Source organism: Toxotes jaculatrix, chromosome 11 (assembly GCF_017976425.1).
Source record: "Toxotes jaculatrix isolate fToxJac2 chromosome 11, fToxJac2.pri, whole genome shotgun sequence".
NCBI classification, from domain to species: domain Eukaryota; kingdom Metazoa; phylum Chordata; class Actinopteri; family Toxotidae; genus Toxotes; species Toxotes jaculatrix.
The window spans coordinates 13882754-13901429 of record NC_054404.1 but is presented as its reverse complement, the minus strand read 5'-3'; the positions used below and the strand labels follow the sequence as shown (position 1 = coordinate 13901429).

Below are 18676 nucleotides of genomic sequence, written 5' to 3'. Positions count from 1 at the left end.
CGACTCGAAACCATTCCATGCACCCAGTTAACCTGAATGATCAAATTGCATGAGTTGTCAACACAGCAGTGCACTCCATTAAAATAAATTGGGTAATTTGCCTCAAAATGTGGGCAGAGGGTTGAGATATTGACAGGATGTTGGGAAATTACTGAATGGTATGACAACATTAAGTGTTTTTAAAAAGTACAGCTTAGATCATAGAAAACTACTGTAGTTTTTTTTTTTTTTTTTTTTTTTTAATGTCATCAAGAGTCCCAGGTCTTTGGTGCACTCACTGTCACAAGCAGGGGAATAGTGCTGCAGTGCAATGGATGCAAAGTAAAAGGTATCATGAATCTTCACACAGTATCTTACTGTACCCCAGGTTTTTCTTTTTTTTTGATAGAAAAAAAATGTGTGTCTAGGGTTTGTTGAAGCAGCAGTTCTGAGTTAAATATTATGTGAGTGAAAAGTGGCCTCAGATGAGAAGCCTGTCGTGAGACAAACAAGACGAAACTGCACAAATGGCCGATGGGAGCTGAAGTCAATATGGATCAACAAAATTTGAAGGGAACAGGTTTTTGTACATCCCTGCGTGGTGTTGTATTTTGTAGTAACAGTGGTGTACACACTGCGGTATAAGAGCAGTGGTTTCCAACTTTTTTTTTTTTTTTTTTAATTAATCTGACATACCCTCACATTCCTGTCAGATGAGCCACCCGTCATCTCCCAGATGTCACTTTTGAAATTGATTTTAAAAGATTTTCTCAACAGATTATGTTTGACACTAGTGGTTAGAGAAAAGTGGATATTTTTGCAATACTGAGGTGGAAATTTACAATGACAGGTCTTTTGGTGATGTGACATCTGGTAAGAAAGGGTTGGGAGACAGAAGTCTATTCAGCAACACAATTCATTTTTTACAGAAAATTGATATGCAGATATATTTTGGTCCTTATTATCATATTAGATTTTCCAGACTGTAGGAAGCTTCCCCAGTTCTTTTCACATTACTCCCATTGTTAGGAGACAGCAAGTGTTTCCACTTTACAGGTGTCTTGTTCACTCTATTGTATAAAATGAGTGTGTCTCATTTCTTCTTCCGAAGATGAATATTATTTATTCCACAGGAGTCTTCTTTCTCAGCCAAGATAATTAAAATGACACTTTGAGTTTGGTACACCTCACCCCCACCCCTCAGGCAAAGCACAGTGATCCTGGAATTGTCAGTGTTAAGTTCTGGTCTCCTTTTTTATCTTTTTTTTTAGTGGGTTTCATCAAGTTTGCACATTTGTTTGCTTGTGACCAAAAGCTGTATATTTCTTTTATCTGTATATTTCAAATTTTCTGCTCGCTTGCTAACTAGTTTTTAATGCCTTCTCAATCACAACACTTAACACATAGTGTAGGAATAGTTTGACACTTTGGGGAATACGCCTGTTTGCTTTCTTGCTGAGAGTTAAATGAGAAGGTCAACATCACTCCCATGTCTGTCCTTTAAGTCTGAGTGATTTTTGGTGACATGGACAGCAATGCAATTACTCTATCAGAGGTTCTGATGTGAATAGGCTACAGTAAAGCCTATAATATAACTGCTAGATATATATGCGGTACTGTCAGTAGAGCAGAAATGAAATACGATTGTGATCCTGCAGATCTTTGCTGGTTTAGTCCAATTTATGCCCAGAAAAAAAAAAGCAGAACTCAACACTTTAGGAAACAAGCAAAACAAAGATGTCAGACACAATGCAAATTCCCTTCAGAGTGCTCACAGGAAAACTGGAGACTGACACTGAGGGAATATATGAAGATCATTTGCAGTCATGTTTGGACACAGCTGTAAAACCACGATTCTACTTCATTATTTTGGTGTCATGTAAAATTAATGGGCTGCTCTTATAAATGGCAGCTCGATTTATCACCTTGTTTGAAGTATTTACAGTATGTGGTTGCCATGACACCACAGTCACAGGTTTTCGTGTCTGACGGGACCCAGTCCAATCTTTTATTTATATTGATCTTTTCATCTTGGCTTTCATCTTCATTTGGACAGTGGGGATCAACAAGATTGAGCTGTTTTCACAAACTTTACCATCCAACTGTCGGTGGGGTTTTCTGTTGTTCTTCTTGTTTTTTGAATGAACAGAATGCAAAGAAAAGCAGTTCTTATCTGTGCAGCATTGCTTTGTTTGCACACAGCGAAAGAAAGGCTGCCGGTAATGAGGTTAAACCTCTATCATAGCAATTGTAAAATGACACAATCTTTAATTTAGTTTTTAAAATGAATATTGTTTATTGTGTATACTGGCTAATAGAAATAATTTACCTTTTATCAGGACACAGACCAGCTAATTAATTTCCTTCTGTCCTTTCTGGGGCTTTTGCGTTTGCTATTGTGCTCCTTATAATGAGTATCTGTTAATGAAGCTCCTCACAAACATGTCATGAAACTTCTAACACCAACGATCCATACTCATTTGACTTTTTCATGTGTGTTTGCTATTGATCACCAAGCCCTGCTAAAGTATCATGGCTCCGTTTCGATAACAAAAATGACTCCGCAGAGAGTTTAAAATCAAGTGTTCTGCAGTTGGGGCTCCTCTCTGCTAATCAAATGAAGTCAGGAATTAAAGAATGACCACAACTGAGCAGCAATTTATTTCCATCTTCCGTCTGTCTTCTGAATAATGCCTTCAGGCTCTAAGTTTTGCAAACACTCATTATGAGCAATAAAGTAAGCGTTGCCTTTAATGGAAACTGAAGTGTGTAACCATTAATTTTACAACATTTAGCATCCTTTTAATCTCAATTATAGTTTTTTTCCTTTTTATTTACATCTAAAGAGTTATAAGTTATCCAATCTGGCAGGTTTCCAGCACAGTTATTAAGATCTCCATACCAAAACAGAACCTTTCCATTTGAACCAACAAGCATCTGAGAGTAATTACAGGGAATGGTTCGTGAAAAAGCAGCAACAAGAAACTTGGAACTGAAACTGTGAAGCTATCACTGTGAGCTGTTTTAACAACTTAATAAGAAATTTTATTTATTTGCCTACCTATCACTTTCATAAACCCTTACAATTCAAACATAATGAATGGGAAAATATTTGTAAACCATCATCGCAACTGGAGAAACTGTCCACAAAGGTGGACAAAGACAGAGTAAAAAATCCAAAGTATCAAATGTATTTACCCAAAATGTTTCATTATTGGCAACATATTCAAAAAGAGATTAAGGTTATTCTAGCTGTTGGTTTAACTCAGGATGTTTTTATTGATGGTCCTTCTCCTCGTCATATTACACTTGAAATTGATTGCATAAGAGTAAAGGAAAAAAAATTATGAAATCATGTCAGAATTCTGGTTTAACCTTTTCTGCTCTCTTTTCAAGATCAGGTTGGGTTAGTTTGTCATCAGATCTCTGAATTCTCTTTCCTAAGCACACCTTGACTGCATGTACGAGCATGTCTTGTCGACTTGCTAATGTCAGTGAGGAGACATTGCCTCCCTCACAGGAGCTAGAAAAGATTATAACGTGTAATTTTTCAGTGGGATGTAATTATTAAATTCACTTTATTGTCTTTCAGCATCTGTTCTTGATGAAAACTCAGCTGTCTTGTACAACTCTAAGCTCTGTTTTAATTATTCCTGATTGATTTTTCAGCATTGTCTGCTCCGCGGCTCATGGCAGTACAGTCTCAGACACTTCATCACAAAACTCTGACACAAAACTGTGTTTATCTCATAGATCTCTGACTGAAACCTAGACTTGTGTCTGCAGGATTTTTGTTCCATTACGTTGGTGATGGAACAGTTTCACATTGGCTGGCACTATCTGACATAATCTTGGCTGATACACTAACTTCTCAGTGTTGTAGTCCAAAGTCTACAGCATCATTTGCCCTGCAGGCAACCAGGGTTGAATTACTGCTTAAAATTAAAGCTATTAAAGCCCAATTCAAAAGTAGTAAGGCAAAAAGTAGACATCCTGATCTAGACAGTAATTTTACAGTTGCATGCAACCACACAGTTGTCAGAGATGCCTGTATGTCTTTACAGGAATATCATATATGTACAGCACAATCTACTGCAATCCAACATACATATGCTGAATGATCTGTCCCCCCATTACATGCTTCTATGCATATTTTTGACTGAAGTGTCTTTAACATTTGGTTACATTTATCAATATTATATATTGTTAATATATAACAGCTATGATTCATTAAAATCATACATAATAATAATATAATCATTGAAGCGATCTGTCAGCTTGTAACCAGCAGGTGGGGCTATGGAGCCCAGACCCCTGAGGTCTGACACAGTTTAAACTTGTCTGTGAATGTTCTCATTCATCCAGGTCATTGTAATCTCTTTCTAAAATTGAATCGAAGGCAACTGGACTTATATTTGTCTGGGAAGACGTTTCGCCTCTTTTCCAAGGGGCTTCATCAGTTCGTATGGCATGGTCTTTCTAGTCCGCACTAGTCTGACTGTTTAAACTTGAACTCAAATTTTAGGTTAGTCAGTTTAGCTGAGTAGAAAATCATGTCATACCTCCGGACACGTTATCCGCTTCTTCTGTGTGCACCTGTGAAACACTTTGTGGTTTCTAAACTCGGTGGAAATCTCTAGCCATAATGTGAGACTTCCAAATATGCTGTGTGCAAAATGTAATGGATTGGATCAACTTATGAGCACCTCAGAAACTATAAGTAAATCTGTTTGATGTGTTCCTGTTAATGTGAGCAAAGAAAATAGTTTTGATGTTAGACCACTTAGTATTTATTGGCCAACAACAAAAAACTGCTTTTCATACCATGCATGTGTGATTCAAGATTTAAAACCTATCCCCGCATTTTGCTCTATCACACTAAATTAATCTCTTAACTTTGTGTGCTTATCAGCAACACATAAAAGGAAGCAAACCCTCTGTTATTTGACCAAGTAAACTAATCTCCACTGGAAACACAGACGCCTGCTAAATTCTCCAGAACTTATAGTGGCTGGGAGACAGTGAAGGTGCTGAGGGACTGTGCAAGTTGGAGCTTCTCTCTTTCCTTCCCTTCTCTTACGTGTGGACAGCAGCAATGCAATCAGGTCACATCTGCTGTGTGCAAAGCATTTCAATGAGACTCATTAGCATGCCAGCAGCAGCATGGTCAAACTCAGGATCAGGCAGTGGAAAATGCACTTCAGGTGTAACCAAAAAGTTCACTGTCACATTTTGTACTGAGCTCAAGATTTCCATCAAAGCGGGAGCCTCTGTAGCTAACAGAGTGGAGGAGGAGGAGGAGGATGTCTTGTGGCTGCATTGCATCACATAATACTGAAGCTGTTAATGTATTTCTTTTTCCTCTGAGATGTAGAGAAGAGAACAAGAGGATAAGATATTTTTGGGTTTGATGGGATGGGACAAGGTAACGGCGTTTCATTTATTCAGTTGCAGTAACCTTCTGCACCTGAAAATGAGGCGCCACAGCAATTGCTTGTTCATAACACTGCTATTTGCTGACAGTAGTTCTTGCACTCAGTCAGATTATCACAGTGAAAGCACCTGTTCATTTGCTAAACTGATGTTGATACTTCCTACTTGTGCTTCAGAATAAATGTGTCATGATGCAAAGGTTTTGTGTTAAATAGTGTTTCACGGTCAATGTGTTCACAGTCAAATGTTTCCCATAGCACTGCTGATTGCAGCTTAGGGCTTAGTTTACTTTTGGGTTAAGCTGCAGGCTGCTGAGATTAGGACTAAAATTGGGTTCAGGTGAAATTAAGGGGAAACAGAAACTCATGGAGAAGCTAGCAAGGGCAGCTTAGTTACTGTTACCAAAAGGAGATGGGTTATGTTTATCTAAAAATAGATCCAGACATTTTCTGTAAAATCTGAAATAATATCTTTCCCTGCTTTTTGCAAAGATGTCAGTTTGCAATGAGGAAATAATGGATATGATGACAGATAGGATGGGGAAGGATGGAATGAGCATGAATCATAATTCATTTGTCCCCAAGGGATATAGACATACACATATCATATTGTATAAAATTATGGATGAAGAAAACTACACAAACTATGTACTAAAATTCATGCACAGTACCTTACACTAGTGGACCTACCAACCAGGGTTTTCCACTGATTTTTTTATTTTTTATTTTTTTTATCTGATTATATAATATATTCATACAGATTCACGTGTTTTCTGCCCTCCGCCTTTTTTCTTTTTAATACGTTACTCCAAACATAATAAGCCCAAAGAATTGGTGACAAAATACATACATACTTTATTTTTCATTCTGAGAAATTAGACACTATAACCTCTTCAAATAAAAATACATTGTAGCTGAACTGAGTTTCTGGCTCAAGAGTGTGGCCATTTATCTTGGCAAATAAGAGAAAAAAGGTCTAGAAATCTGACTCTATATTAATGGTGTAATAAAACAGTTTAGATGATGCTGCACAAGTGTTTATGTTGGTCCTAAATTGTTATGTTTGTTTATTTTTGGGGGGGGTTTGTTTGTTTTTTTTTATCTGCATTTTGTGTTTCATTTCACATTAGTGACAGGTGAATGTTTGTTTCTTTCACTCATTACTTATGTGATAAAGGTGGATTTTAATGGAGCTTTAATGGATGCTGAACAAGTGTCTTTAATCACGTCTGTGCTTACCCAGAGAAACTAATTACAAGGAAACTAACACACTTAATTACTATAATTTAAATATAAGCGCTAGATTCATGCCCACTGTGAGCATGCACAGTCTCACAGATGGCAGGTTTTGAACATTTAATAATTTTTGAAGGTCCCCAGTATACTGAGGTTCAAAGTAAGCTTAAGTTTTTATGTTTTCAGTTTAGGAATTGTAACATTAATTTTAGACACACATTCTCTGTTATTTCCATCCTGTCACACTCCACGAAGATGCAGTAAAACTGTGATTCGACTTATACTTGTAGGTAAAGATCATCTAAATGCTTCTCGAACTTTTTCCTGGTGCAATTTCCACCTGAAAGCGGAAGAGTGGCAAAGTGCTCCCAATTTTGTAGCAAATGTTCTTTTAGCCACTTCCTTTTTTATCATTTCTGAAAGAATCTTTTGACAAAAGCTTTATGTTGAAATCTACTTATTAATAAGCATGCCATTTGCAAGATTCATCTATATGGCTGACAGGAAGAAACACATAAATCATCTACCATTTTCATAAACATTTTATCCGCATCACCAAGAAAAAGTGCACTAAAAGTGGATCTTCTGTGTTTATAAAAATAGCCACTACATTCTAGTAGTGTGAAACTAGCTGGCAAGCAACATAAAAAATAACTATTTAAAATACATCTGTATACTCAGCTGTAATACTAAGTAAAGTTGTGTAAAGAGTGTAGAGAATGAATATTTATATGATGTATGAATTAGAAAGATTCATTCATCTAGTGTGTGTGCATGTATTTTACACCGAAGGCCATGTAGCTTCCTGTTTAAACCTTGAGTAAAGGACAGAACACATATTAAAGTGAAATCCTTGAATTCTCCCTGTGGGGCCCCCTGTGGCATGTGCACTGTATTTTTAATTATGCTTACAGTCCACATTGAATTTTACTGCAGTGTTCATAGCATAAAACAAACCCTTGGATGGATGACATCTCTTGTGGAGTGAAAGAAAGATTCAGTTCTCCTGAAACTCAATGAAAAATGGTACAGAAATTTATTCTGGAAACACACTGTATATTTTACAAAATTATTGCAACCCCCATAGCATTCATAAAACCTCTGTGTGACATATAGATGACAAGGAAGTGATGATGTACTGGTGTGTTTTTCATCATGTCAAGTGTAGCTTGTATGCTGATGGCATACGTAACATATTTACCATAGCACGATGACAATATTCAGGCAGAATAATCCTCTGATTATAGACAACAGCACATTGGTATGTGTACATGCCTACACTTGCAGACATATGTTTGACATTTGACACAGCTACAATTTAATGCACCCACAGCATTTGTGGATGGCATTTGAATTTATTACCTGGGATGATGCCAGTGGAGGACAGACACAAAGACAGCTTGAAAGTGGCATTTTATGATTCTGTTGTGTAAAGATCTGCAGCATGTATTCATAAAAAATGTACTGTATTCTCCTCTCAGTGGTATTCATCAGTGTACAAACAAAAGAAGCAGAGGTCAAAATGTAAACACTGTTTGCTAAAAACATTTTCTAAACTAAACACAAACAAAGACCAGCTATATACAAATGTAAACATTACCAGTCACTTGTGCATTTGTAAAAATTGACCTATGTAGACGATGTGTTACGGTAACACAGTTGTCCCTACTTGTTCTTGTGAATGAGATTTCCCACTCTTTGAAAGAATTTTTCCAGCTTATTTTCATGGTGTCCTCGTGCAGCCCGGGTGAGGTTGTGTTCAATAGCTGCCTCACCTTTAGGAAGGATTTTGGTCTTTTCCTGAGAGCGCGTGTTTCCAAAGCTGTGTGCAGTGCGCTGAGAGTGCTTCTTTTCCAATGAGCAGAAAGGCTCAAATCGGCTGTACAGGCGATTCTCAGCTCCTCGATTTTTGCTCCAGCTGCCTGCGTCAAGGCTGGGCCTCACGCTTTTGTCAAGACTCGTGGATTTCTTCTGTGCTGTAGTTTTGGGGGAAGAGCTCTGCGGTGGATGTTGGTGCTCCTCAGTTGTAAATCGAGGCTGTGAGGAGCGTAAATGGTTGTTTTCTTGCCAGGTCCTCTGGTGCTTTGAGGAGGACATGACTGAGTTGGTTGTGCTTTGGTGAAATTTCCCACCTCCATCCGATGTATTCTCTTCATCCTCAGCTGTTATAGTGTCTGTGCTGCCACCTGAATTGAGACTCAGTGTTTCCATGGCTCCAGCTGAATCTTCTTTTTTCTCCGGTATGTTCAATAAGGATTTTATTTTCTTGGAACTCTTCTGTAGAAAATGCTGAGAGCCAGTTCTGTTGGATTTAGATGTCAAATCTTTGCTATTCACATCCAACACTGCTGCAGACACGGTCCTGGATGGCGGCTCCTGCCATTTGGGAGTAGTGGGGCTCTTTGTGCTTGTGATGCTCTTGACATCACAATGAGAGACAGACCTTTGATCTTCATTCAGATTTGACCGATAACTGCCATTCTGTGCACTGATCCCCGCAGTGCTTCTATTTCCTTGCAGCCTTGCAAAAGCTCCATACATGTGCTCTGTGGATTCATGTGTGTACTCAGTGTTTGATCTTGGATCTGCCACGCTGTGCCTTTTGTACCAACTGTCTGTCAGGATGTCAGGATTTGCGATCATCTGTCTACCTTTAGGTCTGCCTAAGCTGGCATATAAAGATTGGTAAGAGTTTCTCCCTGGACCATAGCTTGTGTCATCATAATTGTCATCCAAAATCTGCAAACTTTGCCTCTTTAACATGAACTCGTCGTAGTTTATTCTGTTCTCACCTGCTGCTGTTGCATTCCACTGCATTGATGAGTAGTGCAAAGGCGTGGTTTGTGCTGCTGAGGAGCTAATACTAGTGGGAATGTTGTTTACGTGTCTGTTTGGCTCCATTTGCTCTGGTATGGTGGACCTGAAAACAAGGGAAGACCTCATTCTTCCCTGCATGAATGAGCCAGCTTTGTCCAGTGGTTCATACTGGTCTAAATAGTCACAGGAGTCTCCAAATGGGACGTCAGGGTTTTTGAGGTAAGATTCGATCCTCCATGTGCGCATGAATGACTTGGACGTATTCTCCAGTGTTGTCATATTCTGCTGCACAGACAGAACCTGTTTGTCACTGCCATTGTAAGACTGACGCATGTTTTGACCTCTGTACATCTGTGGCACTTGTAAATAATTGTCCATGGGATAGTTGTTTGTTACGTTTCCTGTTTCTCTGGAGATATTCCAGTTGCTCGCTCTGGGCCTGAGGTCCTGAGGCATCATTCCATCCCGCTCCCCTGCGTAACTGTGCCTTTTCAAGAAGTTCATTGCATCTGCAGATTGAAAATGGGACATCTGGTTCTGAACACCGAACCCATTCTCAATCAAGGGTCCAAGCTTGTTAGGTTCCTCTTCAAAGAGCCTCTCTTCAAGGTCTCTCATACCGAGTTTCCTCTCACAGGTCTTCCGATAGACTGTGTCCAGAGTGTGCCTCAACTGGTCCCTCCGCTCAATTTTCTGGACAGAATGAGATTTTGCCAAAATCTGCCCTCCATTTGGCCCGTTGCATTGGAACAAGCCCTCCGGGGGGCACAGTTCAGCTGGCACAGTCGACCGGGCGTAGAGCGTTCGAAACTCCTCATCATATGACTTCACCAGATGGCCTGTGATGACCTGCACCATACTCAGATTGATCTTCTCAAATGACCAAGAGAAGCTGAAAACAAACATGAAAACATGATTATTTATTAATTTAAAGTGAATAAAACAGACACTCATGAAAAATGTTGCTTGGGGTTAAATTTAATTTGTTATCCAGCTGGAACAAAGAAATACAGGCACAAAACATAAAATAATAATAGTGTTAAAAATATCTCCAAGAATGAGAGATTTTTTTTTAATAAAGAGCTATTTTATGTTTACATTTTATACTAAAAGAACACTTTTGAAAGAACTGTGGCCACATTTCATAGAAACCATTTTTTTTCACATCGATAAACAAAGTGTAGCTTCAAAAAGCAAGATATATTGAGTAAATGTAGTGCTTTGCTTTATGAATGTGTTTTAGTGCGCACCTTAATGGTCTCAACCACAGTTCCAGTTGTACTGAAGTTTTATTTACCTGTATGAGCCATAAATTGCTGTGTGGCAGTCGACTAAAAGAAACTTCTGCTCCATTGCCCCATGAAATTTAGCTCCTGATCGACAGATGTAATCCTGACCTTTCACTGTGCGCACCCTCATGTTCTGTCATCAGAGAAGTGAAAGAAAAATGAAAAAGAAAGGATTTATCATTGTTAAAGTGTACAGAAAGAGGTAATAGGTCTGCCAATCATAAAATAAACAACAGAAAAAGAGATGCACTGTTCAGATGAACACCTTTCTGAAGATTTGAAGCATGTTTTATTTTTTGAGTGCCTGACTTCTTGCTGTTGTTGTTGACTGGCATGTGATATGCACCTAATGGGAATTTAAAGGGAGTGTATGAATCTTTAGCATCACTTGCAGAGATAAATAATTATGACTCCACCCAACAAACAGGAGAGACCAGGTTTTTGAGACTTCCTCTCAACAGTGAAGCCTGAATACTGTTTATTCAGAAGGACTAATACATTTGCACCTTTGTATGCATGTAAGTTTAGGGTCAAAGGCAAAGATACAGTTGTACATCCCTTCATCAAAGCAACAACCACAAAAACAAAGAATTCTTACATATTGTGTTACTGTAATGTATGTTAAAATCAGGAAAAATAGTGAATTTGGCAAAAAATCACACCGATCTTTTAAATCATATACTTACCCTGAGTTGCTGAATTTTTACATCTTGGTTTTCAGCCATTGTGAGGAAACTTTTCAAATTGAAATCATCCAAAAGCACATAGACTGGGACTCCTCTTATAGAGGCGTCAACAATTTCTCTGAATATATCGACATCTGTGAATGTGTCCATCACAATGGCAATGACCTGTGAGGACAAAGTTAATAAATCAGATCAGGGTACACTGAAACACTTAACACCTGTGAAACCTGTGAATGAGCAATTTACAAACACACAGACATAGTTTATGAGCATGAATTTTAAATGTGAGTCTGATGGTTAGAAACACATAAAAAACTTCCAAGTGATGCCAGTAACAAAAAAAAACTGAGCAGTTATTGTAAATGGGAGACAGGCTAAGACAGACTATCCAGTAAAAGTAGTCACTGCAAGTTACTGCGACGGATACAGGAAAGTGAATGAGAAATGGAAGGATAAATATTTTTGTATCTTTAAACAATACAACTTTCACTGATCCCAATCCATTTCTGTCTGTCTTGCAACATTTTATTGCGTATTTGCAGACCAGATTAAAGTATTTTCTCACTGTTCTTTAATTTCACTTCAGGCTTAGCAATGAAAGTTCATCATGATAATGTTCAGTTTGAAAATTCTGAATGTTACAAAGCAGCCACATCATGCTGTGCTCCAACAGCATATAATGAGCTCTTTAATGAACTCATGTCCAACTATATTGCATGTTGTTTAAACTGATTTCTTTCCCTCTTTTAATTTCCTGTTGTAGGAGCTTTCTGTAAAAAGATTTCTGTCCCTCATATGAACATTCATTCTTAATCATGTATGCAACACCCAATCAATGCATACATTTAAATAATAAATATTTAAATGTATGCAGTGGGTGTTGCTTATTTGTCAGACACAAGATATTCCTGCTGTTGTGTTCCATGATGTATTTATCAACATTTAATCTGGATGATTTTACACTGCACTGGTTGTAATTATTTTGCTTTCATTAGCTCTTTGTGAGCTGTAGACAGAAATAGATTTCTTTTTCCCTCTGTCTAGACCCTCCTGTCAGTCTTTTGCTGTGTTAGTTTTTTTAATTACGAGCCACACTGCAGTAACAGGCTTATACAGCGGAATACTAATTGTATTCTAACCACAATTTTGTGCTCCAAAACTAGTTTATGATCATGAGGCAGTCTGAGTACTAACTGAGGCGTGAACTGTGTGGAGGAAATGACTGTATAATGGTATGATGCAACTGTAAATGGTTCCCACACTTTCTTCGCATGATGATAAGTTGCAAAACCAGATTTTGACCTCAACAACACCAGCAGACACTCCTTGACTCTGGAAACTTATAGCAACAAAGGTCTGCGTAGCTGCCTTGGGGGGGGCATGCAACAAAATGTAGAGAAACACAGTTCTCAGATTGAACACAGCGGAGAAGCAATACGTCTGAGCCATTTTGTTGCTCAGAAAAAATCTTAATCAGTGTGAGCACATCACAGCAGAGCATTTTTGTGTGGTGTGTGTGTTTGTTTGTGTGTGTCTGTCTGTCCCAGCACATTGTTGTAGGTAGTTCTGATTACCTGTCTTGCATCCTGAATATGCTTCCGTATCACCTCTTTGATGGTGGGGTTGTTTTGTCTTGGCGGATGAAAGAGCATATCTACACTTGTCTGTAGCTGTTCATGCATTACCTCTGGCCACCCTAAGTCCAAATCTGGCGTGACCACATCCGAGTGGATGGGCCAGTAGGTCCCTGAGGATGATTGGTTGTCCGGTGGACCATTGATTTCCTCTGTGTGGTTTTGAAGTGGGAGCTGTTCTACATTTTCTGTGATGAAGAGAAGCTCATCTTCCGAGAGGAAGCTCCCAATACGTTCTCCCTTGAGGAACTCCTGGTAACTGTCTCTGCCGCCACTCACCAGACGGTCAATTGCCAGGCGATATGACTCCTTGTAGTGGGGCTGGATGTAATCCTCTGACTTAAACTCTCCCCTCAAGGAAGACAGCATGGAAAACTCTGGAGACTCCATTGTTCCAGAAGCACCTGCCACATATAATGGATCAATCAATGACATGATGTAAGAGGATCAGAAAACAAACAGTATGACAGTGGAAAACACTGTAAGAAAGGCTGTTACTCAGCTTACTGAGGTAAACTGTTGTGTCATGGGGAGATCACATTGTTAAATTACAATAAGGTATTTGAAAAGGTAATTGTTAAACCATAATACAATACATGGAAAGGTCATAGCTTACAAGATGTAAGCTGCAATAATTATTGCAGTAGATTCCCACTTCTGGTTTTCACAGAACTGTATCTAAACAGTGCTCAGGCCTTTACCTACGTGTCACTTAGGTATTTCAGATAGTCTCAACGCTACAACTAATCTTTTACTTATTAACTAATTTTAACTGGGCCATTTGGCATTTAAAGATTTGTTTATTTATTTATTTTTTTACTGCACAGTCTGTGCCCCTCATGAAAACAAAACAAATCCATATCGCTTTCTAATTCAGTGAAGGGCGTTTGAAGACTATCGAATGATAACAACTAGGCCTGTGTTATTTATGGTTCCCAGTGATCTTCAAGGTTTTGGTAACACTTGATGGACATATTACTGAGAAACAGAAGGGGGAACTACACTATGTGCTGATTAATTAACAGCCAGCTAACAGTTGCTTTGTACCACTGACTCACCTCTGACTACAAACAGATCGTTTACTTAAGGACAGACTGATATAAACTCTGTTAATGAACCAGTGTTTTATGTTTAAGTATCTGTCTGCATGTTGATCATGTTCTTAATGTACTGGTCATAATCTGCTCTGAATCAGCTCTGACAAAACAAGGTCTAAATAGATAAGTTGGAAGGAAAGGAAGTTACTCAGGAACTACATCTTAATTAGCTGATAGTTGATTAATAGCTAAACATGATGTGTGTTTTTGACACGTGTGTTTTCTGTAAAAGTCCCTGTGTTTGTTTACATGGGACTGTGGGCACAACAGTATTAAAAATGCTCTATAATTTCATTTATGTTGGGCGCAAAAATGCAGCCATGCACATTTATTATGTTCATCTGTAAGACGTCCCTGAACAGGGCTATCAGTACCTCATTTGCAAATTTCTAATGCGATTCCCTTCCAACAAGGCAGGTCATGAAAACTGACTCATCATTATCAGATGCTGAACCTGTTCACAGTCATGAATTAAAAGATGACAAGCAGTGCATGCCCAAGGGGGAAATGCTATTGCTGCACCTGTAATTAAGGTGGGGTAAAATAAAATGAGCAAAAAATTGTGATGTTTGTGAAAGACTACTTGTCGTTCAGTAATTGTTTCACTATGGAATAAAGTCAGAGTTCAATCAAATTTTTAAAAATTAGTTTTCAGTGTAATCCTCCACAGCCTGCAAATCCATGCGAACATGTACTTTACTGGATATTTTTAGGGAGTTTGTGATATTTAATGGGATTTTTAAACCAAAATTCAGGACCAAGTAAAGCTTCTTTTACCATTAAAAAAATAATTTCTTTACAAAAAGCTAAGTAAGTAAAATAAACCCCGAATGCATTTAAATGACTCTCTGAGTTTGTTAGAGTTACTTTGACTGAAGAGCAGAAAGCAAATGTTATAGTATTTGAAACTATGCTTTTCTCAAACCATGCTGGATGAAAGCAAACATGCGTGGCAGTCAGACAGAAACAGGTGATATTTTAAAGATTCAGTCTGTTCTCTTTATATATGATATCTTATCTGTCATATCTAACACATTGGATTGCCTAGAGAGCAGAGAAACCAAGTTTACTCTGTGATTTTACAGCACTGGATGGCTGTGAACCTGTAAGGGAAAGTTTGTATGAATGTTTTACTTTAATTTCAGTTTCCCTTTTGCCGCTATGCTGAATATGAAGCTTTCACTGCGAATGAATAACTCAGAGTGCAGTCGCCCTTTTCTCTTTGTTTTCAGATCACTTTTATAGGCTCCGCTTTTATGCTTGTACAATCTTTACATTCTGAGCAAAGTTTTGAATGTCAAAGATCCTGTGAGGTCAGTATTACCTCGGCTGTGCCTTATTTAAATAGCTATGTCAAACTGTAAAAGAAGCATTGAGCCACTATTGTTGAAGTATATTTAATCATTATCTACGATGCTCATCACACGTTGTACAAATGTATTCACACATTTTATCACAAAGCTCCCGCTGTTCAGAGAATTCATTTCAAATTGAGCAGTTTGATAGGCTGACAGAGCTGGATTCAAAAGCACAGTGAGCTAGTCCCAACACCATTATCTTTTGCTGAACCGCAGTAACTTACATTTAGATTGTGAACTTTGTGAAAATCCTCTTGACTGCTCCCCGAATATCCCTCTTAGATTTATGTATGTTCAGCTTATATTCAGTGTTTAGAGAAGCTACTGTCTGCCAGCTGGAAAAGACAAAGACAAGGAGGTGTCTCAGCATGATAAGCTGTCTGCAGATGGAGGGTGTGGATTCCAGTTTTGACATGCAAATGGACTAGCTTGAAACTTGCTCACAGGCAGTCATAAACCTGTTTGAGACATTTAGCCACTCCCCTCCTCTCTTCAGGGACGAAGTTCACACTGACGAAAATCAAGATAATAACAGACATAAAGAGGCTTTGAATCTGCTTTAGTGTTAGTGGCACTGGAATCATCAGAGCTGTGACTTTACACAAACTAAGACAATAAGGCTTTTTTTTTTCTTTTTTTATTTCAGTGTTACTTATTTTGTATTTTTTTCAAGCACTGTTAGGGGACAAAAGAGGTTTATAAGACTATTTTAAATAAAGTATTTGTGTTGTAAGCAGGAGTTTCTCAAAGAGAGGAGGCCCACAAAGCCAAATAAACTTAAATAAATAAGCCAAGGATATTTACTCGCTTTCATCTTGTCTCACATGTGGCTGAAATATCAGGGTGGAGCTAGCCAAGCTGTGACAGGAGCACAGCTGTTCTTGCGGCTGTGGAGAGCACTTCTGAATTCTCTGTAAATATAGGAAAGACTCCATAATACTGGAAATTCAGTGAGTTTCCTTGCTTACATGCAGGTTCATGTTGGTGATATTTGGCTTTCTTCAACTTGCCTGGTCAGCTCTCACTAAATCTCTTGACAAACTGGATCATTATGTAATATCTGTATACTTAAGGGAAATATTCAGTCACCAGAGTCATTTCATTAGAACTGAACAAGCACTCCCTTGAAGGCTAAAGGCACATGTGATCATATTCAATGGATTTTACATATTTACACACCAAAAATGTAGTTTATCATGTAGTAAAAAAAAAAAAACCCCATAAAACATGTTTGTGGAATTTGCCAATGTTTACGTACAAAAATATCCTGATTGGTTGCTTCCCATAAAGGCAAAAATAACACAAAGTGCCACATTCACTCTCTGCTTTATTTCTATTTACTTTACACTATATGCTCATGTGAATATTTGTGTGCAAAGTCTGATGCTTTAGATAGATTCAGTATTTTAGTTTTATAACATGCTTGTATTTTTCTTTACCCTCCATTGTGTTCAAAAGTACATATTCTTATGGTAAACATCTGTCTCGCTGACACTCAGACTGCTCACATTCATTTATAACACTGCTGTGTGTACTGTTCTGAATGTATGTTTTCTTTTGTAAAGGCCATGACTCTTTAGGAATCCTTCTGCAAAAGCACAATTCACATCTTAACAATGGGCCTCAGTCTTTTTTATTCAGGAAATACACTAAATGCTACAAATGTTTACCTTCAGCTCTAAATGTTATCACCATGCTACATTTGCTCCAGATTCAAGCAGAACTCAAACAAGATTAAGTGAACAAATTAGCCTGCAATTTTTGTAGCTGAACACATCCCTGAGGAGGTGCATGCATACATTTAGTTATTTTAATTATTAAGATTTTTATACATTGATTTTATTGGGATTATTTTGGCCTTGCTCAAAGCAAAACCAATGAAAATATGAAAGTCAGAACAGCACATATGTAATAAATTACTCACAGCAAGTGATGATTATAGGATGTGGGTTTTCTATTCTCCCTTATTTTTCATCTTTTATAGTGCCTGTCTCTAGTGCCTGTCCCAGTCTTCAGCTGTCAAAATCAAATGTTCCTGCTTTAGGAGTGTTAATCACACACCAACGCTTGCTGTGAGGCAGCAGTGTGATGGGAGGACTGTTTTAACCTCACAGAGGTGGAGAAACTTTAGAGTTTGGACATCCTCCAACTTCAGTGAAACTCCACAATCAGCCCCAAAGCATTTATCAGGTCAGTCCAGGTCAGCATGTCAACTATCCAGAGGCTGTAAATAACATTTGGCTGAATGAACTTATCTGACCAGTGGCTGTAGCATGCACACACACTGACCTCAGCACTAAATGCCTGGACATGCAAATAAACACAACACAGGTGGTTATGTTTAAACAGACACTTTTCCGGTCTGCAGCTGCAGGTTTGACAAAGTAGTCAGTTTAATGATTAGGAATACTGAAAAGAATAGTTTGACATTTTGGGAAATACACTCATTTGGTTTTCTTGCTGAAAGTTATTAGATTGATACCACTCATGTCTATATTATAAATGTGTAGCCACAGCCAGCTGCTGGTTAGCTTAGCCTGGCACAAAGAGAGGAAACAGGAAAACTGTTTACAGTCTTTACGCTGAGCAAGCTGCTAGCTTTATGTTCACTTTCCATAAGAGTGGTATTGAGCCTCTCATATCGGTTCTTGCTAAAAAGATAAGCATATTTCCCAAAATGGCAGAACTACTCCTTTAAACCTCCAACAGAGTAAAATGACTCCAATAACAGGCCATTATCCTTTGATTACTTTGCTTCACAGTGTGCTAAATCAGACAATGATTAGACTGAGGAGATGAGAGAAATTCATACAGCCTGGTTGACTATGTCAATCATATTCATTGAAAGATTATTAATAGATTGTCAGTTCACTTGAATCTGCTTCTACTGCGCTTAACTGTTTGTTTTTTTTTAAGAACAATTAAAGCTGTTCTTAGCAAGCTAATTTAATGAATGTCTGCAATGTATGAAATGTTCTTTTTTTTTTCTTTTCCTGTCCATTACTTTATATTGACTGTGTATTATTAAGATCAAGGCAGGAAATTAAATCACCACTGTTGTAATATGACACTTTTGAAACTGAAATTAGTTAAAAGAAATTAAAGTTTTTAATGATGTAATTGGAATTACCCATTTAACCCCTTTGTC

At 38.0% G+C, this 18676-nt stretch overlaps 1 protein-coding gene across 1 annotated transcript; it reads right to left on the bottom strand.

Moving 5' to 3' along the window:
* Window positions 1-7664: 7664 nt before the first annotated feature.
* fam83b (family with sequence similarity 83 member B) lies at window positions 7665-17539 on the bottom strand. Its single transcript, XM_041050516.1, has 6 exons — window positions 17453-17539; window positions 15753-15863; window positions 13014-13477; window positions 11440-11604; window positions 10762-10886; window positions 7665-10356 (listed from the first exon to the last, which is right to left on the bottom strand). Exons 3-6 carry the CDS (start codon window positions 13461-13463, stop codon window positions 8313-8315), a joined length of 2784 nt encoding a protein of 927 aa, XP_040906450.1. The 5' UTR covers window positions 13464-13477; window positions 15753-15863; window positions 17453-17539; the 3' UTR covers window positions 7665-8312.
* Window positions 17540-18676: the final 1137 nt, after the last annotated feature.

Coding starts and splice junctions, on each gene's coding strand:
- fam83b (XM_041050516.1), bottom strand. CDS start 13,463: ATGGAGTCTCCAGAGTTTTCCATGCTGTCTTCCTTGAGGGGAGAGTTT. Junction 11,605..13,013: donor ATATTCAGGATGCAAGACAG/GTAATCAGAACT, acceptor TTGTCCTCACAG/GTCATTGCCATTGTGATGGA. Junction 10,357..10,761: donor GCAATTTATGGCTCATACAG/GTAAATAAAACT, acceptor GTTTGTTTTCAG/CTTCTCTTGGTCATTTGAGA.